The following is a 24,788-nucleotide window of genomic DNA, read 5'->3' on the forward strand; positions in this document are numbered from 1 at the left end:
CCCAAGGGTAAGTCTAGGGCTGGACGAGCTATGCCTGGGGCTCAGGTGCCCCTGGTGGAGCTGAGCACAGCCCAGGAGCTGGGCCTGGCTTCTCTGAGACTTGCAAGTCACACAAAATGCCTTCTCCATGGAGTGAGAGAGTGGAACTAAGAGGGGGCCAGTTTTAGAAGCTGGGTGAGGAGGTGGGAGAGGCACCTGATAAGGGCTTGGGCCTGGCAGTTAGAGGAGCAGGCAGAGGGGTTGGGGCCAGGTGCGGAGGTGGGGGATGAACCGCAGGTGGGGTAGGTCGGGGGAAGGTGCAGAGAGGAGGGGCAGGGTGGGCATTATGGGGTTCTGTAAGAGAGTTCGGGGGCAGGGGCCAGGCGCAGTGGCTCACACCTGTAATCCCAGCACTTTGGGAGGCTGAGGTGGGCAGATCACCTGAGGTTGGGAGTTCAAGACCAGCCTGGCCAACATGATGAAATCCCATCTCTATTAAAAATACAAAAATTAGGCTGGGCACGGTGGCTCATGCCTGTAATCCCAGCACTTTGGGAGGCTGAGGTGGGTGGGTCACCTAAGGTCAGGAGTTCGAGACCAGCCTGACCAATATGGTGAAACCCCGCCTCTACTAAAAATACAAAAATTAGCTAAGCATGGTGGCAGGCACCTGTAGTCCCAGCTACTCGGGAGGCCGAGACAGGAGAATTACTTGAAACCAGGAGGCAGAGGTTGCAGTGAGCCGAGATCACGCCACTGCACTCCAGCCTGGGCGACAGCGTGAGACTCCATCTCAAAAACAACAACAAAAAACAAACAAAAAACAAAAATTAGTTGGGCGTGGTGGTGGGCGCCTGTAATCCCAGCTACTCAGGAGGCTGAGGCAAGAGAATCAATTGAACCCAGGAGGTGGAGGTTGCAGTGAGCTGAGATCGTGCCATTGCACTTCAGCCTGGGCGACAGAGCGAAACTCTGTCTCAAGAAAAAAATTAGAGAGTTCGAGAGAATGGGAGCAGAGGTCCCTGGAGATGTTCCCTTTTCTTGGGTCTCCAGCAGCCCCCACTGACATCTCACTGAGTCCCTGTGTTCTCTGATATTCCTGAACAAGACCCAATTCATTATCATCCTAAAAATTGATTTAGGGAAAAAGTAGAGCCTTCAGCTCAAAGAACTGCTGAGATCTGGGATGATGGATGGCTTTATTAACATGCTTCAATTTTATATTTATCAAATTAAACCAGCAGCCAAGGGACACTTAATTAAGATTCTTTGTCATCAGTCAGAGGAGAGAAGATGGGGGAGAGAAAGGGCTTATGACCCATATTCTAGAAGGAAAGGTTTAAGTGCCCAAAATAATATGTCAGAGGCCCTTGGGAGGGTTTGGTGGCCGGCAGTAATGAGGGCTGTCTTCACTGTGGGAATCCGAGGATGAGTTCGAGTCTTTCTTCCTTAAGTGTTTTCTCTTTATTAAGCTCTCATCAGAGATGCGACATTTATTCAGTGCTGGTCCTCCATGTTAACAAACACACCGTGTCCGTTAAGACGTCAGAGCACAGGGCAGCCAGGGAGTCTGGGTTCAAATCCCGACTCTCCTTACTAATTGTGTAATCATGGGCAAGTTACTTCATTAAAAAAAACAAAACAAAACTGGGATATAATTTACATAAAATTCACCCCTTTAGAGTGTACAATTCAGTAGTTTTTAGTATATTTATAAATTCTTAGTATATTCACCATTGTGCAAACGTCACTTTCCAGTTAAAACATTTCCATCACCCCTGTATTAGTCCGTTTTCACCCTGCTGATAAAGACAAACCTGAGACTGGGCAATTTACAAAAGAAAGAGGTTTATTGGACTTACGGTTCCACATGGCTGGGGAGGCCTCACAGCCATGGCGGAAGACTAGGAGGAGCAAGTCACATCTTACGTGGATGGCAGCAGGCAAAGAGAGAGCTTGTGCAAGGAAACTCCTCTTTTTAAAACCATCAGGTCGGCCCGGTGTGGTGGCTCATGCCTATAATCCCAGCACTTTGGGAGGCTGAGGTGAGCAGATCACCTGAGGTCAGGAGTTTGAGACCAGTCTGGCCAACATGGTGAAACCCAGTCTCTACTAAAAATACAAAAAAATTAGCCCACTGTGGTGATGCATGCCTGTAATCCCAGCTACTCAGGAGGCTGAAGCAGGAGAATCACTTGAACCCGGGAGGCAGAGGTTACAGTGAACTGAGATCATGCCATTGCATTCCAGCCTGAGCAAAAAGAGCAAAACTCTGTCTCAAAATAATAAAAAATAAAAATAAAAAATAAAACCATCAGATCTTGTGAGACTCATTCATGATCACGAGAACAGCACAGGAAAGACCCGCCCCCATGATTCAATCACCTTCCACTGGGTTTGTCCCACGACACGTGGGAATTGTGGGAGTTACGATTCAAGATGAAATTTGGGTGGGACACAGCAAACCATATGAATCCCCAAGAGAAACCCCATACCCCTTAGTGGTTATTCTCCATTCCCCCTGCCCCTAGGCCCTGGAACCATGAATCTGCTTTCAGGTTCTATGGCTTTGCCTATCTGGACGTTTCATGTAGATGGAATCTGCAATATTTGTCCTTTTGTGTTTGGCTTCTTTCACGTAATGTTTTCAAGATTCATTCACATTGTAGCACGTATTAGTATTTCATTCCTTTAAAAATTTAAATGTGGCAAAATACACATAACATAAAATTACCATCTTAAATTTTTTTTTTTTTTTTTTAGATGTGGTCTTGCTCTGTCACCCAGGCTGACGTGCATTGGTGCCATCATGGCTCACCGCGGCCTCAACCTCCTGGGCTCAAGCCATCCTCCCACCTCCACCTCCCGAGTAGTTGGGACAACAGCCACCATGCCTGGCTAATTTTTAAAAATTTTTTGTAGAGATGGGGTCTCCCTCTGCTGTCCAGGCTGATCTCCTGCCTGAGCCTCCCAAAGTGCTGGGATTATAGGCATGAGCCACCGTGCCCAGCCATCTTAATCTTTTTTTTTTTTTAAGTTGGAGTTTTGCTCTTGTCTCCCAGGCTGGGGTGCAATGAAGTGGTCTTGTCTCACTGCAATCCCTGCCTCCCTGGTGCAAGCGATTCTCCTGCCTCAGCCTCCTGAGTAGCTGGGATTATAGGCATGTGCCAGCATGCCTGGCTAATTTTTGCATTTTTAGTAGAGATGGGGTTTTACCATGTTGGTCAGGCTGGTCTCAAATTTCTGACCTCAGGTGATCCACCTACCTCACCTCCCAAAGTGCTGAGATTACAGGTGTGAGCCACTGTGTCTGGCCTCATCTTAATCATTTTTATGTGTACAGTTTAGTAGTGTTAAGTACTAAGTATTACTATGCGATCATCACCACCATCCATCTTCATAACTCTTTCATCTTGTAAAACCGGGCTGGGCACTGTGGCTCATGCTTGTAATCCCAGCATTTTGGGAAGCTGAAGTGGGAGGATCCCTTGAGTCCAGGAGTTGGAGAGCAGCCTGGGCAATATAAAGAGACCCCTCTAAAAAAATGTTTAAAAACATTAGCTGAGCATGATGGTGCATGCCTGTAGCCCCGGCTACTTGAGAGGCTAAGGAAGGAAGATAGCTTGAGCCCAGAAGGTCAAGGCTACAGTGAGCTGTGATCATGCCATTTACACTCCAACCTGGGCGAGAGAGAGAGAGATGCTGTCTCAAAACAAAACAAAATGAAAAAACCCCACAAAACTCTATATCCAACAAACCACTCTGCGTTCTCTCCTCCCTCTAGCCCTTGGGAACCCTCATTCTACTTTCTGTCTCCCTGAGTTTGACTATTTTGGAACCTCATGTAAGTGGAATCCCATAGTATTTGTCTTTTTGTGCGTGACTTATTTCACTCAGCATAATGTCTTCAAGGTTTGTGTATGTTGCAGCATGTGTCAGAAATTCCTTTTTTTTTTTTTGAGTCAGACACATAGTCTCGCTCTGTCGCCCAGGCTTGAGTGCAGTGGCACAATCTGGACTCAACTGCAACCTCTGCCTCCCTGGTTCAAGCAATTCTCCTGTCTCAGCCTCCTGAGTAGCTGGGACTACAGGTGCACTCCAGCATGCCTGGCTAATTTTCGTATTTTTAGTAGAGACAGAGTTTCACCATATTGGTCAGGCTGGTCTCGAACTACTGACCTCAGGTGATCTGCCTGCCTTGGCCTCCTAAAGTGCTGGAATTACAGGCATGAGCCACCACACCCAGACATAAATTCATTCCGTTTTTTTTTTGTTGTTGTTGTTGTTGTTTTTTTTTTTTTGAGATGGAGTCTTGCTCTGTTGCCCAGGCTGAAATGCAGTGGTGTGATCTTGGCTTATTGCAACCTCTACCTTCTGCATTCAAGCAATTCTCCTGCCTCAGCCTCCCGAGTAGCTGGGATTACAGGCGTGTGCCACCATGCCCAGCTAATTTTTTGCATTTTTAGTAGAGACAGGGTTTCACCGTGTTAGCCGGGATGCTCTTGGTCTCCTGACCTTGGGATCCACCTGCCTCGGCCTCCCAAAGTGTTGGGATTATAGGCGTGAGCCACTGCGCCTGGCCAAATTCCTTCCTTTTTAAGGCTGAATAATACTCCACTGTAGGGACATACCACGGTTTGTTTATTTCTTCATTTGCTGATGGACACTTGGGTTGTTTCCCCCTTTGGCTGTTGTGAATAATGCTCTATGAACATGGGTGAAGAGATACCTCTTTGAGACTCTAGTTGCAACTCTTTTGGGTTTATACCTAGAAGTAGAATTGCTGAATCATATGGTAATTCAATTTTAGTTTTTTTGAGAATAATTCCTTTTTAAGGCTGAATAATATTTCATCACATGGATAAATCACATTTTGTTTATTCATGCATCCATTGATGAAAAACTTGAATTACTTCCACTTTTTGGTTAAGAGTCGTGATGCTGGCCCAGCGCGGTGGCTCATGCCTGTAATCCCAGCCCTTTGGGAGGCCGAGGCAGGCAGATCACCTGAGGGCAGGACTTCAAGACCGCCTGACCAACATGGAGAAACCCCATTTCCACTAGAAATACAAAATTAGCCAGGCATGGTGGCACATGCCTGTAATCCAAGCTACTCGGGAGGTTGAGGCAGGAGAATCATTTGAACCTGGGAGGTAGAGGTTGCAATGAGCAGAGATCATGCCATTGCATTCCAGCCTGGGCAACAAGAGCAAAACTCCATCTAAAAGAAAAAAAGAGAGAGTCGTGCTGCTATGAACATGTGTGTACAAGCTCCTATGTAGATATGTGTTTTCATTTCTCTTGGAGATGCACTTAGCCGTGAAGTTACTTCATTTTTTGGGCCTCAGTGTTTGCCTATGAGACAGGATCAGGCTCTCACATGGTTATTTGTATGAACTGATGAGATGTTTGCCTGGTACAAGGTAGGTGTTAAAGAAATGAAAGCTAATCATAAAATGATTTTGTTTCTCTGTGCCTGATTCTCGTCCTCAGGAGCTTATAATTTAGTAGACAAATAAGCCAAAAACAGAAGCCAGCTCTGTGTCAGGCCCCACGAGAAGTCTGCAGGTGCGATTTAGAGGTGAGGAAACTGAGGCTCGGAGGGTGATTTGCCAAGGTCTGGGTCGGGAAGGGGAGGCAGGACTCAAGGCCCATTGGGCTCTAGGGTCTCACAGTGAGCAAGGAAGCTGAGAGGAGCCTGGCCCATCCTGCAGGCACTGCTGTGGTTCCAAAGTTGCCCAGGCGAGACCCTTACCCCATGTGCTGCCTGTCCCTGACAGGCAGGGAAAGGGGCTGGGCCGGCCCTGGGGGTGGCTGTGTGGATGAACACCCAGTGGATGATGAAATGCACGCTGAGAAGAGTCTGAGATGAATCGGGAAGTTTCAGGAAGCTGCCTCTACGGTGATGTCCAGTGTCAGGGAGCTGCACAGAGGAGCCGGTGGAGGAACATGGAGAGTAGGAGGCAGTGTGAGGCAGACGCTCTTTGCCTGGCATGGGCTGGAGGTGTGGCGTGAATGGTTCACGAGAAGAGGGGGCATACACGGTGCAGTGGGCACAGAGGACAAGGTGGAAGGAAACAGCCTTGGCTGACCACCATGTCGGGCTGGGCTTAGGGACTGGGGTCCTTTGAATCCCCACCTTCCCCTGCCTAGTCCCCACACTCATTCATCCATTCACTGAAAACACCTCTGCCAAATGTGGCTCATGTTAGATGCGGCTCATGTTAGGTGCTGTTCAGGACACTTGGGAGGCCTCAGTGGGCAATAGATTAAACTCCTCCTCCTAGCTTGAGGGGGTGCATGTGTCCATCCCCACCCTCTCCTCAAACCTCTCAGAGGACAAAGCAGGGGCCATGGCTCTCCCACGGCATCCTCTGTACAGCCACGGAGGCTGGAGCAGAGATGGACCAACAAAGGGGTCCATCTGCCACACCCCCCCTCTACTTCCCTTCTGTTGAAGATGGGAAGGTCATGGCTGTCTCAGTGTGGCAAGCTCCCACTTGGAACTGGACACCATAAAATCTTGCTAAACAGGGATGGATTTCAAGGTGGTCTTGGGAGGCACCTCCGCCACGGCCTGAGATCCTGCAGCACCCTCGCCTGGATCACAACCAGAGCAGGGGGTGTCTTTGGGCAGCTGCTCTTTTGAGATGATCCGGGGGCATTCCGGGAGCAGGAGGAGGAAACCGAGGCAGCTGGGTGGAGAAGCACCTCTGTGCCTGGTGGCCTGCTGTGTCAGCCCTTCCTTATGTGGCACCTGCAGCTCTGGGAGGGAGCCCTTTTCCTGGGGCCTGAACTTCCCAGGGCCATGCCTGCTCATGCCTGCCCGTGGGACCCCTGGCCCAGGGTTTTGAGTCCAGCAAGGGACAGAAGGTAAGTTCATGGGCTCTGAGGTCTACTGGGCCTGAGTTTGCATTTGGATCAGTGGTGAGCCCTTGGACAAGATGTTTCACCACTCCGAGCCTCAGTTTCCCTCATCTGTTAATGGGGATATGAACTCACACATGGGGAGCACTGAACGTCACAGTGCCTGGACACAGCAGCTCTAACAGGATTGCATGTGTCAGTTTCCTATGCCTGCTGTCACCACACATTTCACGGCTTAAAACAACACGGATTTATCATCTTACAGTTCTGGAGGTTGGAGGTCCAAAATGGTCTCTTGAAGGTGTGAATCAAAAATAAAATTCTGGCCGGGCACGGAGGCTCACACCTGTCATCTCAGCACTTTGGGAGGCCGAGGCGGGTGGATCACGAGGTCAGGAGATCAAGACCATCGTGGCTAACACAGTGAAACCCTGTCTCTACTAAAAATAGAAAAAAATTAGCTGGGCGTGGTAGCGGTGCTACTTGGGAGCTGAGGCAGGAGAATGGCATGAACCCAGGAGGCGGAGCTTGCAGTGAGCCGAGATCGCACCACTGCACTCCAGCCTGGGCAACACAGCGAGACTCCATCTCAAAAAAACAAAAACCAAAAATTAATAAATAAAATAAAATAAAATTCTAAGGTCCCCCCAGCCATCTGAATGGACTCCCTCCTCTTGGCCAGGGCACTCCTCATTACGCCCTCCTCCCTTTTGGAATTCAGGGAAAGCTGACTAACATTGAACATCAACATAGACTTCATCTGATAAGAAACATTCATGATCTATTCTCGTGCCACCTGGAGGTATCATCTGCATGATAAAACTCTGGTCTCTACAACTTCTTACCATAACCCAGACACTCCTTTCTACTGATAATAACTCTTTCAACCAATTGCCAATCAGAAACATTTTATTTCTTTATTTATTATTTTACTATTATTATTTTTTTCTGAGAGGGAGTCTCGCTCTGTTGTCTAGGCTGGAGTGCAGTGGCATGATCTTGGCTCACTGCACCCTCCGCCCCCTGGGTTCAAGCGATTCTTCTGCCTCGGTCTCCCGAGTAACCAGGATTACAGGCATGCGCCACCACACCTGGCTGATTTTTTGTATTTTAAGTAGGGATGGGGTTTCACCATATTGGCCAGGCTGGTCTTGAACTCCCGACTTCAGGTGATCCGCCCGCCTCGGCCTCCTAAAGTGCTGGGATTACAGACATAAGCTACTGTGCTGGGCCTAGAAACAATTTAAATCTACCTATATCCTGGAAGCCCTCCCTTCCCACTGCTTCAAGTCGTCCCGCCTTTCTGAACTGATCCAATGTATATTTTAAGTGTAACTGATTGATGTCTTATGTCTCCCTAAAACGTATAAAACCACGCTGTGCCCTGACCTCCTTGGGCACATGTCGTCACGACTTCCTGAGGTTGTGTGATGAGCGCATCCTTAACCTTGGCAAAATGAACTTTCTAAATGGATTGAGACCTGTCTTGGATCCTTCTGGGCCCGTAGAGGCTAAAGTCAAGGTGTTGGCCGGGCTGTGTTCCTTCCGGAGGCTCTAGGGGAGAACCTACCTCCTTTCCTTTTTCAGCTTTTGAAGGCTGCCTGGATCCCCCGGCTTGTGGCCTCTTCCTCCGCCTTCCAAGCCAGCGAAATGGCTGGTGGAGTCTTTCTGGTGCTGTCTCACTCTGACACTCTTGTTTTGCCTCCCTCTTCTATATATAAGGATCCTTGTGTAGGAGTGACAGAACCTTCTCTCTCTCTCCTGGAGGTTCAATATTCGAGCCTGAAAAATGCACTCAGCAGGAGACAGATGAGCAGGAGGAAAGACACACATTTATGAGGTGCATGTGCACAGGGGTCACACAGGGTAGGCGCCTCCAAGAAGGACCAGGTGGTTGAAGCTTAAATAGCATTTTGAGCTACAGAAAGAATTAGGGGCTTACAGGCTCCCGGAGGGTGGTGGCGACCAGCAATGGAGGGTGAAGGCAGGAGCTGCACTGGGAACAAAGGCATTAGTCTCTCCTCTGGTTAGTGTAGGTTCCAGGGACAAGATAATTGCATTCCTTCTGGAGGAACTTCCCTTAGATAAGGGAAGCTTCAGGAAAGCCCCTCCCTGTGCTTTGGGAAAGAAAGGATGGAGACACAGGATGGAGACTGGAGAAGGGCAGAGAGATCTTGGTTCTGAGGCTGCTTCTTTAGTTCAAAATACAGCCCTCTGCATCGGTGCATTCCACATCTGCAGATTCAACCAATTGCAAATGGAAAACATTAAAAAACAATCATAACAATACAACATTTACAAATAATACTGGCTAGGCATGGCAGCTTATGCCTGTAATCCCAGCACTTTGGGAGGCTGAGGCGAGTGGATCACTCAAGGTCAGGAGTTTGAGATCAGCCTGGCCAACATGGTGAAACCTTGTCTCTACTAAAAATACAAAAATTAGCCAGGCCTGGTGGTGCCTGGCTATAATCCCAGCTCCTTGGGAAGCTGAGGCAGGAGGATCGCTTGAACTCCGGAGGCAGAGGTTGCAGTGAGCTGGGCGACAGAGCGAGACTCGGTCTCCAAAAAAAAATACAAATTTAAAAATATAGTGTAACTATTTACATAGCATTTATGTTGTGTTAGGTATTATAAGTAATCTAGAGATGCTGTAAGGTATATGGGAGGATATGTACAGATAACATTCAACTATGATATAAGGAAATTGAGCTTCCTTAGATTTCGGTACCTGCAGGGGTGCTGGAACCAATCCTGCATGGATACTGAGGGATGACTGTACTTAGCATGTCAAAGCGCCATATTTTGGGGTGTCATTTTCTGACTTCCAGCACTTAGGGTTACATTAGGCCTGTAACAGTGAAGAAGCAAAGAACAAACATCACTCCCTCCATTTGTGTTTAAGAGGCCTTTACTCATTCCTGCACGTCTGCTAGGATAATTTTAGAGCACTGAGACAAAATGCAAAACAGCAATCATGTAGTTTTTGAAACTAACTCTGGGATTAAAGGCGAAGTCTGTAAACAACTAGCTATGTTTTGTTGACAGTTTACAGGCACACTGTGACGAGACCAAGGACAAATAAGTTCTCAACCTCTTCTGACCCTCACTGATGTCCAGATGTCTGTGGTCCTTCATCACCTCTAGATCCCAACGCCCTCCTCTTCCCCATATCCCCTTCCCCAAAAAGCCCTCTGGCTAGCCTAAAAAATTGGAGTGGTTACTTTTGAACACTAGTTCACCATCCTCCTGGTTTTGCTGGCTTCCTGAATAAACCTGCTTTTCCTCCCTCCAACCTTACTGCTCATGTCTGGCTTTTGGGTGGCAAGCAGCTGAACCTGGGTTCAGTTGCAGGCCCACCCAGATAATCTAGGATAATCTCTGCATTTTTTTTTTTTTTTTTTTGAGACAGAGTTTTGCTTTTGCCCAGGCTGGAGTGCCATGGCATGATCTCGGCTCACTGCAACCTCCGCCTCCCGGGTTCAAGCGATTCTCCTGCCTCAGTCTCCTGAGTAGCTGGGATTACAGGTATGCGCCACCATGCCTGGCTAATTTTTGTATTTTTAGTAGAGACGGGGTTTCTCCATGTTGGTCAGGCTGGTCTCGAACTCCTGACCTCAGGTGATCCGCCCACCTAAGCCTCCCAAACTGTTGGGATGACAGGCGTGAGCCGCCACTCCTGACCTAATCTCTGTGTTTTAAACTCAGTTGATTAGCAACCTAATTCTCACAGGCTCTGGGGATTAAGAGGTAGACATCTTTGGGGGCTGATTCTGCTGATCCCGTATTTCTGCCGATCCCGTATTTCTGCCGTGATCTGTGATCTAACCAGAGAAACTGTTCAGAAAGAAAGGGGGTCTGTATTAGTCCATTCTCACATTGCTATAAAGAAACACTGGAGGCTGAGTAATTTCTAAAGAAAAGAGGTTTGATTGGCTCACTGTTCCCCAGACGGTACAGGAAGGATGGCTGGGGAGGCCTCAGGAAACTTACAATCACAGCGGAAGGCAAAGAGGAAGCAGGCAGCGGCTTCGTGGCAGGAGCAGGAGGAAGGCGGCAGGGAGGTGCTACATACTTTTAAACAACTGGATCTTGTGAGAACTCACTCACTAACAGGAGAACAGCAAGGGGGAAATCTGCCCCCTGATTCAGTCACCTCCCACCAGGCTCCTCCTCCAGCAGTGGGGATTACAATTTCACATGAGATTTGAGTGGGGACACAAATCCAAACCATATCAGTGTCATTTAAAAAAAGTTGCCCTGCTAACTTTTTTAATCCCCTGTAAATCTAAATAAAATAATGATGTGAGCATGATAACACATTTAGAGTCCCTGGTTCATTTCCTGCGTCTGTTTTCACACTGGTATAAAGATACTACCTGAGACTGGGTAATTCACGAAGGAAAGTTTAATTGATTCACAGTTCCATGTGGCTGCGGAGGCCTCAGGAAACTTACAGTTAGGGTGGAAGGGGAAGCAGCCATCTTCTTCACAAGGTGGCAGGAGAAAGAAGAATGAGGAATGAAGGGGAAGAGCCCCTTATGAAACCATCACATCTCATGAGAACGCACGCGCTATCTCGAAAACAGCATGGGGGAAATCACTTCCATGATCCAATTACCTCCCACGGGGTTCCTCCCTCAACACGTGAGGATTATGGGGATTACAATTCCAGATGAGATTTGGGTAGGGACACAGAGCCAAACCGTATCACTGGCATATAGCAGATGCTCAATAAATGGAAACTCCTGATCATGATAAAGCTTTCACCTGTGTTTCCAGCACTGGGACGGGGCCTATGTGGAGGAGGAGGGCTGCCTGTCTGGTTGGTGCCTGCTTGGCTGGCCACACACACCCCAGACACAGTGGTTACCTTTCTTGCAGAACAGGGCAAGTACAATAGCTCTGCTCATAGCTCCCACAAGCTGTGCGGTAGCATGGCCTTCTGTCATAAATAAAAATAAATCCTAGACGCTGCCTTTCAATCAGAGGATTAGCCTAAATGTTGTGAAACAGAAAGCATAAAATATGCATTGGAGAAGCAGCTCTCCGCACCTCGTGGCCTCTGCACTCGAGGTGGCTGGCGTGTGAGGGCCAGTTGTCCCCGTGCAGTGCCGCTGTTGCTGATTTGTACGCGGTGTCAGTAAATGCTGTTATGACATTATTAATGCTGCACACTCCGGCAAAGGACAATGGCCTATTGCCTCGTAATGTGCTGTGTGCTGCTGCAGTCGGAGCACATTAAATGGGGATTTCAAACATGGTAAACGGCTTGTTTCTCTTCTCCCTCTACACACCCCAGGCCCCGTCTGTGAGCTCTAAAAACAACCTTGAAGCCTTCAGAAGGTAGGAGTGGCAGTCGAGGCTCTGATGCCCAGTGAGGCTGCAGCGGGACCAGTGAGGGGGTCCAGGGGTCCCTAGGAAGCAGCCCAGCCTTCCCACCCCCAGAGTGCACCTAGGAGTGTTGACTTTCCTCGCTGGGGCAGGGAGGTGTCTGGACAGCCTGGCCTGAGGCTTGAGGGTGGTGGCATAGTTCAGGGAAGCTGGACTTGCCAGGTGAGTGGGCTGGTGGGCTCACTGCTCTGCCCTCCAGTGACACGCGCGGGGGGCCCAGATGGTAGGCCTTCCAGTGGATTTTATTGGTCTTACACAATGTTTTAAAAATACTGAGCCTACATTTTACAATGATGCGACTTCACAGGAGAAGCCCAGATTTCTGGCTTCTCTTGAAATAACTGGGCCCACAGTCACACAACGCAATGGAGGCGTGTCCCCTTCGGGGGCTGCAGCCCTTGACGGTCTTTAGCCACACTGGTCATTTGAACTAGGTCCCTGTAGTGGGTTAAACAGTGTCTTCCCCAATCCATGTCTTCCCAGAACCTCAGACTCTGACCTTATTGGGAAATAGAGTCTTTGCAGATTTAACTAGTTAAGATGAGGTCCTGTAGGATTAGGGTGGGCCCTAACTCAATGAGTAGTGTCCTTACCAGAGGAGGGATTTTCAGGCACACACAGATACGCCCAGAGAAGGCCAGATGGAAATAAGGCAGAGACTGGAGTGATGTAACTACAAGCCGAGGGCTGCCTGGGGCTACCAGGGGCTGGGAGAAAAGCCTGGGGTGGTTTATCTCTCAGAGCGTGGAAGAAACGGACCCTATTAACACCTTAATCTCAGACTTCTGGACTTCAGGAAGCTGAGGCAGGAGGATCGCTTGAGCCCAGGAGATCGAGGCTGCAGTGAGCTACAAGCGCAGCACCACACTCCAGCCTGTGTGACGGCGCGATGCCCTTTCTTATAAAAATAACAACTAGATAAACAAGGACTGGCATCAGGTGTCCCTGTTTCTAAACCCCTTCCCTTTTCACTGTTTCTTGAGGCTATCAACAGACCCACAATCAGCCAAATGCAGAGCAGGAGGCACATTCGCCCAGGTGCCCTAAATAGAGCACTTCCAGCCCCTCCCCGCCTTGAGCAGGGTGAATGTGAAGAAATAAATTCCAGTTGCCTTAAACCACGCAGGTTGTTGTGGTTTGTTGCGATTGCCTGGGAAACACCCCACTCCCCTTCCTTTGTTTCCTGGTCCACCCTCTCAGTATTTTGAGTTTGGACCTCTGAATGGCAGGACTTACCTCACTGCACCCAATCCCTTCCCCGGAGTCCTCTGCCTGTTTGGACACAGGCCTCCACTGCCTGGCCAGGGAATTCTGCCGACTATGGGCTTCTTCTGACCCCTCCAGCCAGGCCAGCAGGACCCAAGGGCAGGGGGAGGGGCTGGAAATGCTTTTTGTTTGTTTGTTTTTTGTTTGTTTTTTTTTGAGACGGAGTCTTGCACCGTTGCCTGGGCTGGAGTGCAGTGGCACAATCTCGGCTCACTGCAACCTCCGCCTCCCAGGTTCAAGTGATTCTTCTGCCTCAGCCTCCTGAGTAGCTGGGATTACTGTATTAGTAGAGATGGGGTTTCACCATGTTGATCAGGCTAGTCTCAAACTCCGGACCTCATGATCTGCCCACCTCGGCCTCCTAAAGTGCTGGGATTATAGGCGTGAGCCACCGCACCTGGCTTTTTTTGTGTGTGAGACGGAGTCTTGCACTGTGGCCCCGGCTAGAGTGCAGTGGTGCGATCTCAGCTCACTGCAACCTCCACCTCCCAGGTTCAAGCGATTCTCCTGCCTCAGTCTCCTCAGTAGCTGGGAATACAGTCACTCGCCACCAGGCCCAACTAATTTTTTGTATTTTTAGTAGAGACGGGGTTTCACTATGTTAGCCAGGCTGGTCTCGAATGCCTGACCTTGTGATCCACTCTCCTTGGCCTCCTAAAGTGCTGAGATTACAGGCGTGAGCCACCGTGCCCGGCCAGAAAGTGCTATATTTAGGGCACTTGGGTGAATGTGCATCCTAGCCCTGCATTGTGGGTCTGTTGATAGCTTCAGGAGAGAAACAGTGAAAAGGGATGGGGTTTGGAAATGGGTACACCTGATGTCAGTCCTTATTTATTTATTATTTTATAAGAGACAGGGCGTCGCACTGTCACACAGGCTGGAGTGCAGTGGTGCACTCATAGCTCACTGCAGCCTCAATCTCCCGGGCTCAAGCGATCCTCCTGCCTCAGCTTTCTGAGTAGGTGGGACTACAGTTGCACGACACCACACCTGGATAAGTTTTAAAGTTTTTGGTAGAGATGGGGTCTCACTATGTTGCTCAGGCTGGTTGTCTCAAGCTCTTGGCTTAGGTATTCCTCCTACCTTAGACTCCCAAAGTGCTGGGATTACAGGCGTGAGTCACGGCGCCTGGCCCACCGTCAGTCCTTGGCTGGGCCCTGCAGCAGGTGCCGCCGTTCCTACTCCCCTGTTCTCCTCTGGCTTGCTTCCAGAGACTTTCCTTCCTCCTCAGGAGGCCACAAGTATTTGTCCAGAACAGCGCTTCCCCACTTTGCCTGTGCCGGCATAACCTGTGGACTAACGCATCAGCATGACCAGGCCGCACCTCAGGTACTGGATCAGAATAAGGCCAATTTTGCTAAATTCTGCAGGTGATTCTGCTGGAATCTGGGCTGAGAACCACCAGTCGATGAGGCGGGATCTTGGTGTGGGTCCCCCAGAAACAGATGCCGAGAATAGGATTCTGCAAGTGGTTTATTTGGACAGTGACCCCAGGAACATTGAGCGTGGAGTGGAATGAGACAGGAGGGAAGGGAGTGAACACAGGGGCATCACAGGGCTGGCTACACCACGGGTGACTGGAACTCAAACTTGCTGGGAACCTGGGGAGCCACGGGGTAACACGCCACGGAGTATCCCCCTTAGGAAGAGGGAGTGGGGGTGTCTATCCACTGCTTGAGGGCTGCTTCCAGGGTGTTGATCCTTTGTCCAGGGTCCTTTTTTCTTGCCCTTTTATGTTCTAGCATATTCCCACAGCCATTAAAAAAAAGTCCTCAGGCAGAGAGTTGAAGGTGTTCTCAGTAATCTGCCTCTTAGCTTGCAGAGCTGACTGCAGTGGGAACCAGGGCGGGGCACAAACAGCATCTGTTCCTGATGGACAGTAACAACCATCAGAACCACCATGCTTGAAAGGCTCAGGAGGTCCTGGCAATGGGCTACTTATCTGCATTAAGCAGCTCAATCCTCAGAACAGCTCTATGAAGCAGGTTATAAGGAGCCCAATTTATAGCTGAGGAAACTGAGGCATGAAGAGGTTATATCCAAGACTGCATGATGTGGGATTCACAGTTTTTCTCCTAATGCCTACAGCACAGTAGAGAGCAAGCAGGACTGTTTACACTGAACTTTACTGCAGACAAGAGGCCAAAAAAAGGGGACAGACTTCAAAAGGGACAGGCAGCTGGACAATCTGGCTTGCAAAATGCCACTGGCTGGCCCGGCATGGTGGCTCATGCCTGCAATACCAGCATTTTGGGACGCCGAGGCTGGCGGGTCACTTGAGGTCAGGAGTTTGAGAGCAGCCTGGCCAACATGGCGAAACCTGTCTCTACTAAAAATACAAAAAATTTGCATTTTTACAGGCATTTATTACAGGTATCGTGGCATGTGCCTGTAATCCCAGCTACTCAGGAGGCTGAGGCAGAAGAATCCCTTGAACCCAGGAGGCGGAGTCTGCAGTGAGCCGAGATTGTGCCACTGTACTCCAGCTTGGGAAACAGAGCGAGACTCCATCTCAAAAAAAAAAAAAAAAAAAAAAAAAAAGTCACTGGCTGTCCTCTGCTTGCTTCCCTCCCTGGCCCAAGGCAGCCGTCAAATGGCAGAGAGGCTCTCCCGCTCCAACCTCAAAGTCCAGATCTAGGGGAGTGTGGCCCAGCGGAAGAGGGGAGGTACCCTCCCCTACCTTCTAAATTCTGGCTTCTGTGGAGGGTAGGCCACCTCCCCAGATGACCCACACCAGAGGTGGCCATGCCTTCTAGGGAACCCCATCACCACTGAGAAAGAGGCTTCCCCTTTGGCCTAAAATGGCAACCAGATATAAATGCCACCCCCTGAGCCTACCCAATCAGAAGAACCCCTAATCAGAAGAGAGACACCCAATCAGAAGGACCATTTCATTCCTTAGTGTAGATATGGCTTATTGCCAGGGTTTGTGGCAGACATAGGCACCCAGGCATGAGGTGTGATTTACAGGCCTGGCAGAGACCTCTGCCCTCCAACATCTCCTTAGCCAGCCTGCCACGATGCCCAAATTTCCTGCCACCATTCATCACTCTTCTGCACAAAGGCACAGTCAGCATGTCCTTGTTCAATGCAAATTTGTTACCTAGCCCGTGTAACACATTATATCTGCTAACACCAATTTATCACCAATTTTCACATTAGCAGAGAGCAAGGCAGTGAGATGATGGAACTCAGCACCGGTAAATTTTGATGAAGAAGGAGCAGGAAAAGCAGACAGCGTGAGTCACGGCCAGTGAGTAATGGCCCAGGAAGGGGGCCGGGAGGTGGGCAGGGCAGGCAGCAAGGGGCCTGGGTATGGGGGATTGGAGGGGACCAGGCCCAGCTGGAAGAAAATAAAGTCTCCTCCTCCCATAAGCCAGGCTGCAACATCGTGGCCTGAGCTGGGAAGACCCTCAGAGTCATTTGACGCATGACTGAGGCTTTGGGCACTTCCCAGGGTGGGGTGGTCAGATATGACCTCGGGAAGTGCTTTTGAAGCCGGAGAGCTTTCTTCAGGCTGGCTCTGCGAGCTCCCAGGAGTCTCTGTCTATCTCTGCAACTGCAAACCCATCTCCAGAGCCAGAAGTGCGAGGAGGGGGAGGGGAGGACGCCTAGATGCTAAGAGACGACATGAGATCCTACATGCTTTAGGGTTGCAAGGGGCCTTGGTGAGCTTCTGGTCACTATCATTTCATAGTGGAGACTCTGAGACGTGCACACTTGATCGCCCACTGGCTAGTGGAGGATCTGGGGCTAGAACTCAGTACGCCCCTGCGCCTGGCTCTGTGAGCGGGCCCCAGCACCACAGGCCGAGTTTATACTCAGATCAGTAAGCAAAGAGCAGCCACTGGAGTTTCTGAGCAGGGAGGGGCTGAAGATGGGCATGTGTTGCCAAGCGAAATCGTGGGAAGCGGCTGGTGAGGAAGCCCATGGAGACACCTGGAAGAAGAGAAGGGTCTCCGCTGGGTGCGCATCTCTTCTGTGCTCTGCGGGAGCCAAAGAAGCTTTCGGCCCTCGGGGCTGGTGGCGCCCTGGGAAGTTGCTTGGCTCAGGGGAAGGAGCAGGGACCCCCGCCCGCCCTTCCCCGAAGCTGGTCCTCGGCGTTCCAGCCCCGCACGGCCCCGGGCAGGGCGCACAGTGGGGCTGCGGCCACGAGGTGGCGCCGGCGCGCCTTGGAAGCGCAGCTGCCGCTCCCGGGCCGCCCCAGCGCAGCTCGGCCGCCTCCTCCGAGGAACAATGCGGCGCCTCCGGGCGTAGCGTCGCGCGGGGCCGGACGCCGGACACTAGAGCGCGGGCGGCGGAGCCAGCGGGCGGGAGAGCGCGCGGCGGGCGCGGGTTGCCCTCGTCGAGAGCCATGGGCGCGGCGCGGCGCGGGCCCGAGGATCGGCGCGGCCCGGAGGCGCTGGGGACCTGGGCGCGGGCCCGGGGCCGCCTTTAGCCGGCACCGAGGGCGCGGGGCCGGGGATGAGGGCGCCCGCCGCGGGAAGCCCGTCTGCGCGCCGCGGCACCGTCCCGCCCAGCGAGCGAGCCCGAGCAGGAAGACGCGCGGCCGGCGGTCTGGGGGCGCGCCGCCTCCCGGTCCCCAAAATGTGAAGCGGGGAGGGCGGAGACGCAGAGACGGCCCGGCCCGGTGCCCTCGCCGCCCTCCGGCAGCCGCGCTGCTCCCTCCGCTGCCCGCCCAGGCCTGAGCAGCGAGGCCACCGGGCCGCGCGCCCCCAGCTTCGCTCGGACGCGGCTTCCGCCCGCAGAGGGTTCGTGGCCCGGACGCGGCGAGAGCTGGGCCCAGGACGGTGCGTCCGGCCTCGCCGCGGCTGCTCGCACCAACAAGTTTGAACAATGATCACCGTCAACCCCGATGGGAAGATAATGGTCAGAAGATGCCTGGTCACCCTGAGACCCTTTCGGTAAAGTTCCCTCCTGGTTGGTTTTTTCCCCAGGGGGGCGCCGGGTGGAGGTGGGCGAGGTCGGTTCCTGCGAGCGTTCAAGTCCCGGTGGCAGAGGGGGCGGTTCGCGCTTCAACCCCTGGTGATGACCAGTGGGGCTGGGCTGGGGAAACGGATGGCGTTGGGGTTCGGGGTGCAGATGGGGAGGGGTGTGTTATTCGGGGACCTGTCCCAAGTTGGGCAGGGTTGGAGAGGACTGGGGGTGCGGAGGTAAGAATGGGGGCAGAAAACCCCCAGGTGGTGGTCCTGGGCCCAGAAAGTCGCCCCAGCCTGCGCGCCCCTTCCCAGCCCCTCAGGGTCCGTCCTCACCCCGCGGACGGTCCCATCCGGGTGGCAAAGTTAGTGTGCGGCGCCTGGGAGCTCCCCCTCCGGTCCCTCCCGTCCCGCCCGTCTGCCCGTAGGTCGGCTACCCCCCAACCCCTCCGCCTGTGCCACCCTCACCCCCGCCTTTGGTGGCACTGCTCTCCTCCCCGCGGGGCTCGGGCTTCGCTCCGACGAGAGGGTCCCGAGATTAGAGCGAGGACCCGCTCATCTCGGGATTCACCCCCGATCGCAGGCGTCGGAGAGGCGGGGGCAGAGGCGGCGCTGCGGGGCTACGGGGCGGCTGGAGCCGAGGCTGCGGCGGAGCGTGGCGGGCGGGCGGTGGCGAAGGCGACATGCTTCGGGCGGCCAACACCTGGGGGCCCAGGCCAGGCAGGGCTGGGGCCGCGCGGGACTCACTGGACCCAGCCAGGGGCCCCCAGGGCCGCCCCCTCTCCTCCCAGGCATCCGCGGAGCCGGCCCGCAGCGGGGTGGGGGGGCGGAGGGCGCTGCCCAGTGGACGCCCGGCGGGGCCCGAGTGTCACCCCCTGGGTAGCTGGGCAGCGAGGAAGCTGGGGGAGTGACCGTCCCGGCGCAGGGGCCGGACTCGGGACGTGGCCACAGGTGGGCTCCGGGCGCGGGAAGGAGCCCGAGAAGGCGGAGCTTGCAGGGGCCCTGAACCCTTGCCCTCCAGGTCTCGGCCGGAGCCCCGGTCCCGCCCAGCCCCACTGTGGTCCCCCTGCCGGTTCCAGACGGGGATAGGGGCGGGGAGATGGTGGCTCACCTGGAGCCCGCCTCCCAGCACACCGGGCCTGTCTGCTGGGCCAAGGAGGCAGCCCCAGGGGACGGCAGGGGTCAGGCTGGACCTCTGCGGTCCGGAGTCCGGGAGGCCCGGAGAGCTGGTGCAGGCCGTGGGCGGTGATGGGGGCGTCGGGAGCCCATGGGAAGCAGGCGTCTCTGGAAAAGGGCCTTGCTCCTCCAGGGAAGCCCTTGAATCCCTGGCCTGACTGGGAACGCTGGAGGGTCCTCGCCCCCTTCTCTTCCGACCCCATCCGGGTCCCGCCCTCCGGGCCGCTGGGTGTTTCCTGGCGCGATTGGAAGCAGCCGCGAGACCCCAGCACCACGGACAGTGCTCGTGACCCAGGGCTGCTTCCCTGTGTGGTCCTGCCCTGGTTTTCTTTCAGGCCCTTATCTGAAGGCAGGATTGGTGGTGGAGGTGCATGGGTCCCCAAAGTTGTGTAACTTCACCCCAGGGTCTCCCTGGGCTGCTCGGAGACCCGCAGCCATCAGTGAGTCCCTTCAGTTGAGGTGGGGGGCAGGCTCCAATCATAGCACCCCAGCTTATTCATCCTCAAAGGCAGGCTGGGGTCCTGTTCTCTCTAGTTTTCCCAGGGCTGCTGGCAGGGTCTTTATTCCATAGGTGCTCCTGGAGTATTGCTTGAGTGGATACATGGATGGCTGAAACCATTTTAACTTGAATCCACTCCAAATGGCCCCCAGCTGCCTTGGGGGACATTGAACCCCAGGATGGGGGTCTGGCAGAGGGAGATGCAGATGAGGTGTATTAGGGGGCTTCAGGTTCTGGGCTGAAGAGGGTGGACACTTTTCTCATAGCAGGGTTGTTGGATCCTGGCAGGCAGCCCAGGGCCCCAGCTCTAAATACAACTCCTTCACTCACCTGGCCTCTTCCCCAGGGACTAGAGACATGAGTGGGGGAAGTCCGTCCTTGTCCTCAGACTGGGAGGACAAATAGCTGATTTCCCCTGGGATCTCCCTGAGCATGGGACAGCACCTCTCCTGTGCCATGGCCATGGCTGTTGTCTCCAGAGCCACCTGACTTCCTCCAAGGGACCCCAAGATCTGAGCCCCACCCCCCCCAGGCTTGGTGGAATTCCGTGAGGCGTCCCTCTGCGCTAAGGGAAGTGTCCCTCGCACGGTCTCGCCTACTGAATCATGTCTCCTGTCCTTCCTGTTGGGGGTGTGGTCTTCGAGTCTCTCCTTGGGGCTCCCAAGCCCCTCTCTGCTTTGGGGTTCTTCCCCTCTCTGCCCAAATCTCTACCAGCTTCCTTTAAATATGGGCTGGGAATTTTGTTGTGCTTTTTATTTTCTTCTGCAATTATGTGTTTTCTTTAATGGACCAAATTTTAATTAAATACTGCTCTGCCAGTTTCAAATAATGAAGATTAAAATGCATAAAGCAAGTCTTGCATAAAGACACAAACAAGCATGGAACTTGAGGGCGGGGAGTGAAGGGGCAAGGCCCAGAGGTCTCTGGCGTGACTTGTGGGGCTCTCTCCAGGGAGCCTGACTCCACACAAGATGGGGTTCCTCACCCTGATCTGGGGTTGGTGGGAGGGCGCCCCTCTCAGCTCTACCAGTTCATCAAGTCCTCTGATATAGGTTCAAGGTCCCAGAAGAGCCCCAAGGCTGTGCTGGTGAGCTCAGCTCGCCTGTTTGGGGCCTAGGATTGATGAGGGAAGCAGCAGGACCCTGGGTCTGGACTTGAGGGAGGAAGGGTTCTGTGCCTTGTTCCCTGCTGTCTCCCTAGGGTTACCCCAGAGCCTGGCTCCTGGTGGATAATCAATAACTACGTGTTGAAGGCAGGAACAGGAGTCCTGTTCTGGCCAGCCCTCCCTCCCACCCAGTGTGACAGCACACACACCTATATGATACCCCTTGCGCAGGTATGAGGACACCCTGGCCAGTCCGTGCTGCAGGCTGATGACCCTGGGCGTGCCTGCCTAGGGGAGATGTGTGTTGCGGGGAGCCTGGTCATGGGCCATGTGGCCCTGCCCTGGACGTCTTACCATCTAGTGGTGGAAGTGGATGGGGGTGTTCAGACAAGCTCAGGACTGCTGCAGCAAGGCCTCTGCACACCGCACCAAGGGTGGCCTGAGTGATCGATGGGGTCTGGCCGGCCTCGGGCCCTGCTGTGTCCATCACTGGTTCTCAAACTTTAGCATGCAGTGGAATCTTCAGGAGACTTTGCTAAAACAGCTTGCTTGCTCCACCCCAGAGTATCTGATTCAGTAATTTGGGGTCTGGGCCTGGCATTGGCATTTCTAAGGAGTCTCAGGTGATGCTGACTGCTCGTCTGGGGACCGCACTTTCAGGACTGCAGCTGTTAATGAACCAGCTCTGCCTGGAGGCTAGAGCCCGCCCGCCTCATGCCTAAGTGTGCGTCATTCTGCCTTTGGTTTTTCGTGTGGCTCGGGGCCAGCATCTTGTAGTTGAGCTCTCTTTATCCTATACTGGGGGGGCCCTCCTGGGCCTGGAGCTCAGCCCCCGTCCTTTCATTTTCCCTTGCTTCCTTCACTCGTGCACTCATTCGTAAAGCATTTGTGCAGCCGGTACATGGTGGAGCGCCAGGGCACGATGCCCCTTCCTGCCCTCCTGACCCGCCTCCTTCCTCTCCGCAGGCTTTTTGTCCTGGGCATCGGCTTCTTCACTCTCTGCTTCCTGATGACGTCTCTGGGAGGCCAGTTCTCGGCCCGGCGCCTGGGGGACTCGCCATTCACCATCCGCACAGAAGGTACCTTGGTGGGGCACGGGGAGTGTGAGATGATTGAGGGTGTTTGTGGGTCAAAGAGGAAGTGCCTCTGAGCCTAGCCCTGTACCTGGATTTCTGATCGCCCTGTAGGTGGATGTGAGTGGAGGGGGCCCGGGCTTGGGCCGTATGACCCTCCGTGCACTTTGGCCCTGGTCTGGCTGCGGTCATCAGGTTTCCTCTGGCCTGGATTCTCAGGCCAGGCTAGGGCCTTTAAGCCAGGGTCTTCCAGGCCTCAGAAAAGGCTGCCAGTGTTGCTTCTTTAGTTGGGTGTCAGGGGTGAGAGGTCTCTGGATATGACACCTGTCTCCTTGAGGCCCACATTTCCTTGCCTTTGGCCCAGGCTGTGGCCACGTGGGAACGGGCCTGGCCATGGGCTTAAATGTCTTATCTCTGAGCTCTTGGGACACAGTTCCCTCCCAGGCCCCATCACTCCTTGCCCACACGATATTTGCAAGGCAGTGGAATGGAGATCAGAGCATGGGCTTTGGGGGTCTGGTGGGTCTGGGCTTACATCCTGGTCATCACCTACCAGCTGTGTGCCTTTGGCTGAGTCACCTGGCTTCCCTACAGAGAAGGACAGCGGTGACCTTCTGCAGAGGTTGGATTGAAGGGGCTCACACGTGGACATTACCCAGCATGGCTGGTGCCACATGGCACAAGAGTGACCAACTGGGAGCCCTCCTCCTGAAGCTGGGCCCAGCCCCACCTCATCTCACCTAAGGAGGGGTGGGGGTCAGAACTTAGTCCTGCTCACTGTATCATGGGGGTTCTTTTGGTCACTTCTTTTGGTCACTGGTCAAAAGGAGGGACATGGGGTAGTGGGGAAACTGAGGCAAGTAGGTTTCTGGAACTGTTTGAGGGCTGGCTCTGTGAGATTCCCCTGCCCCTCTGGGGAAATCTCTCCTTGAAGTCCACCTTCTTGAACTTGCAGGGCTTGGCTATCTGGCTCCCCTGTTCTCAGCGATGAATATTGTAGACATCCCAAGTTAAATAGGCTGTCATCTGGGTGGGTGCTGAGGGGCTCTTATTATGCCATCTGTCATCTCATCATTAGATTCATTCCTCTGGTTTCACATGCACTTCTTTAAACTTGCAAAAGCTCTCAGAAGGAATCTCACACTTATTAGTCATTCAAGCCTGAGTGTAAGTTAATTTATCCCGTCTCTGACTCGCACAGATTCCTCAATCTCTGAGCCTCCAAATTTTCCTGTGGTAAATGGGGATGGTAATACCCCCTTCCCAGGCTCGTCGCGAGGCTGTGCAAAGATAAAGCATGGGAAGGGGCCTCAGCAGCATCTGTCAAACGGCGAGCACTCCATCAATACTTAATGGATGTGTCGAGTGTGAAACGGGGGCACTGCAGCAAAGCGTGTTTATGAAAGAGGACCAAGGAGGTGCTGGAGTGTCTATGTGGGAGAGGCTGAGGATTGAGGTGGGTGGGGGTGGGAGGGGGCAGTCATGAAGGTGAACTGGAAGGGTGGCTTGGGGGAGGGCTGGTGGGAAAAGTGGTGCATGGGAAGATGGGGTGTAGACAGAGATTCATAAACTACCTGGCTGCCACCCCTGGAAAGGAGGTGTGCCTATCTGGGTGGGCTGCTACAGAGGCCTTGAGGAAGTTGAACCTCCAGAAAGGTCAGGGGTCTAAGAAGTGGGAATTAGGCTTGGGGGAGAGGAGGGGTTTTTGGCCGGGCTCTGGTTTTTATGCCTATCTCCCTAAGGGGGTTGGAGAGTCAAGGTAACTCACCTACCCCATGGCTCTTGCCCCATCTGGGCAGGATCAGGCTCAGTGCCCCAGAGTGCAAAGGGTGTAGGAGCCCTGCTGTGCTCTGTGCTGTGCAGTTTTGCCTGGGTATGGGGGTGGGGGTCCAACCCCAGCTGCAGGTCTGGGTCTAAAGATGGATGGAACCACATAGGGGAGAGCACTTGCCCAAGGTCATACAATTGGACTAGAGGTGTGTGTGCATTTGTCTGTACATGTGCATGGCTTAAACTTTTTAATGGGGTATAATATACACAAATGAACAATCCATGCAACTAACAACCCAGAGCAAGGACCAGAACGTGATCAGTCCCCAAGTGTCCGCATGCCACTTCACAGTCATTACTCACCCAACGATAGTCATGACCTGACTTCTGATCACATAGATGAGTTCTGCCTGTTTTTTGGACTTTATGAGCATGGAATTGTTTCGGGAGTTGATATGGTTTGGCTGTATCCCCACCCAAATCTCATCTTGAATTGTAGTTCCCATAATCTCCACCTCTTGTGGGGTGGACCCTGTGGGAGCTAATTGAATCATGGGGGTGGTTTACCTTGGTGCTGTTCTTGTGATAGTCAGTGAGTTCCCACAAGATCTGATGGTTTTATAAGGGGCTTTTTCCCTTTTGCTTGGTACTCCCCCTTCCTGCTGCCATGTGAAGAAGGACATGTTTGCTTCCCCTTCCACCATGATTGTAAGTTTCCTGAGGCCTCCCAAGCCATGCTGGAC

The 24,788-nt window shown here is 53.0% G+C and overlaps 1 protein-coding gene across 2 annotated transcripts in view; it reads left to right on the forward strand.

Annotated features, from left to right (window-relative positions):
• The window catches only part of MGAT5B (alpha-1,6-mannosylglycoprotein 6-beta-N-acetylglucosaminyltransferase B), a 157,120-nt gene that overhangs the window by 56,434 nt on the left and 75,898 nt on the right, over positions 1-24,788 (forward strand). The window contains exons 2-3 of one of the 2 annotated variants that reach the window (XM_063657124.1): positions 16,669-16,745; positions 22,169-22,281. In XM_063657124.1, the coding sequence (XP_063513194.1) occupies positions 16,717-16,745; positions 22,169-22,281 (142 nt within the window). In that variant the 5' untranslated portion in view covers positions 16,669-16,716. Of the gene's footprint in view, positions 1-16,668; positions 16,746-17,717; positions 18,411-22,168; positions 22,282-24,788 lie in introns of those variants that run through there. The other variant, XM_054459585.2, reaches the window with a different exon arrangement.

Source organism: Pongo pygmaeus, chromosome 19 (assembly GCF_028885625.2).
Source record: "Pongo pygmaeus isolate AG05252 chromosome 19, NHGRI_mPonPyg2-v2.0_pri, whole genome shotgun sequence".
Classification (NCBI taxonomy): Eukaryota; Metazoa; Chordata; class Mammalia; order Primates; family Hominidae; genus Pongo; species Pongo pygmaeus.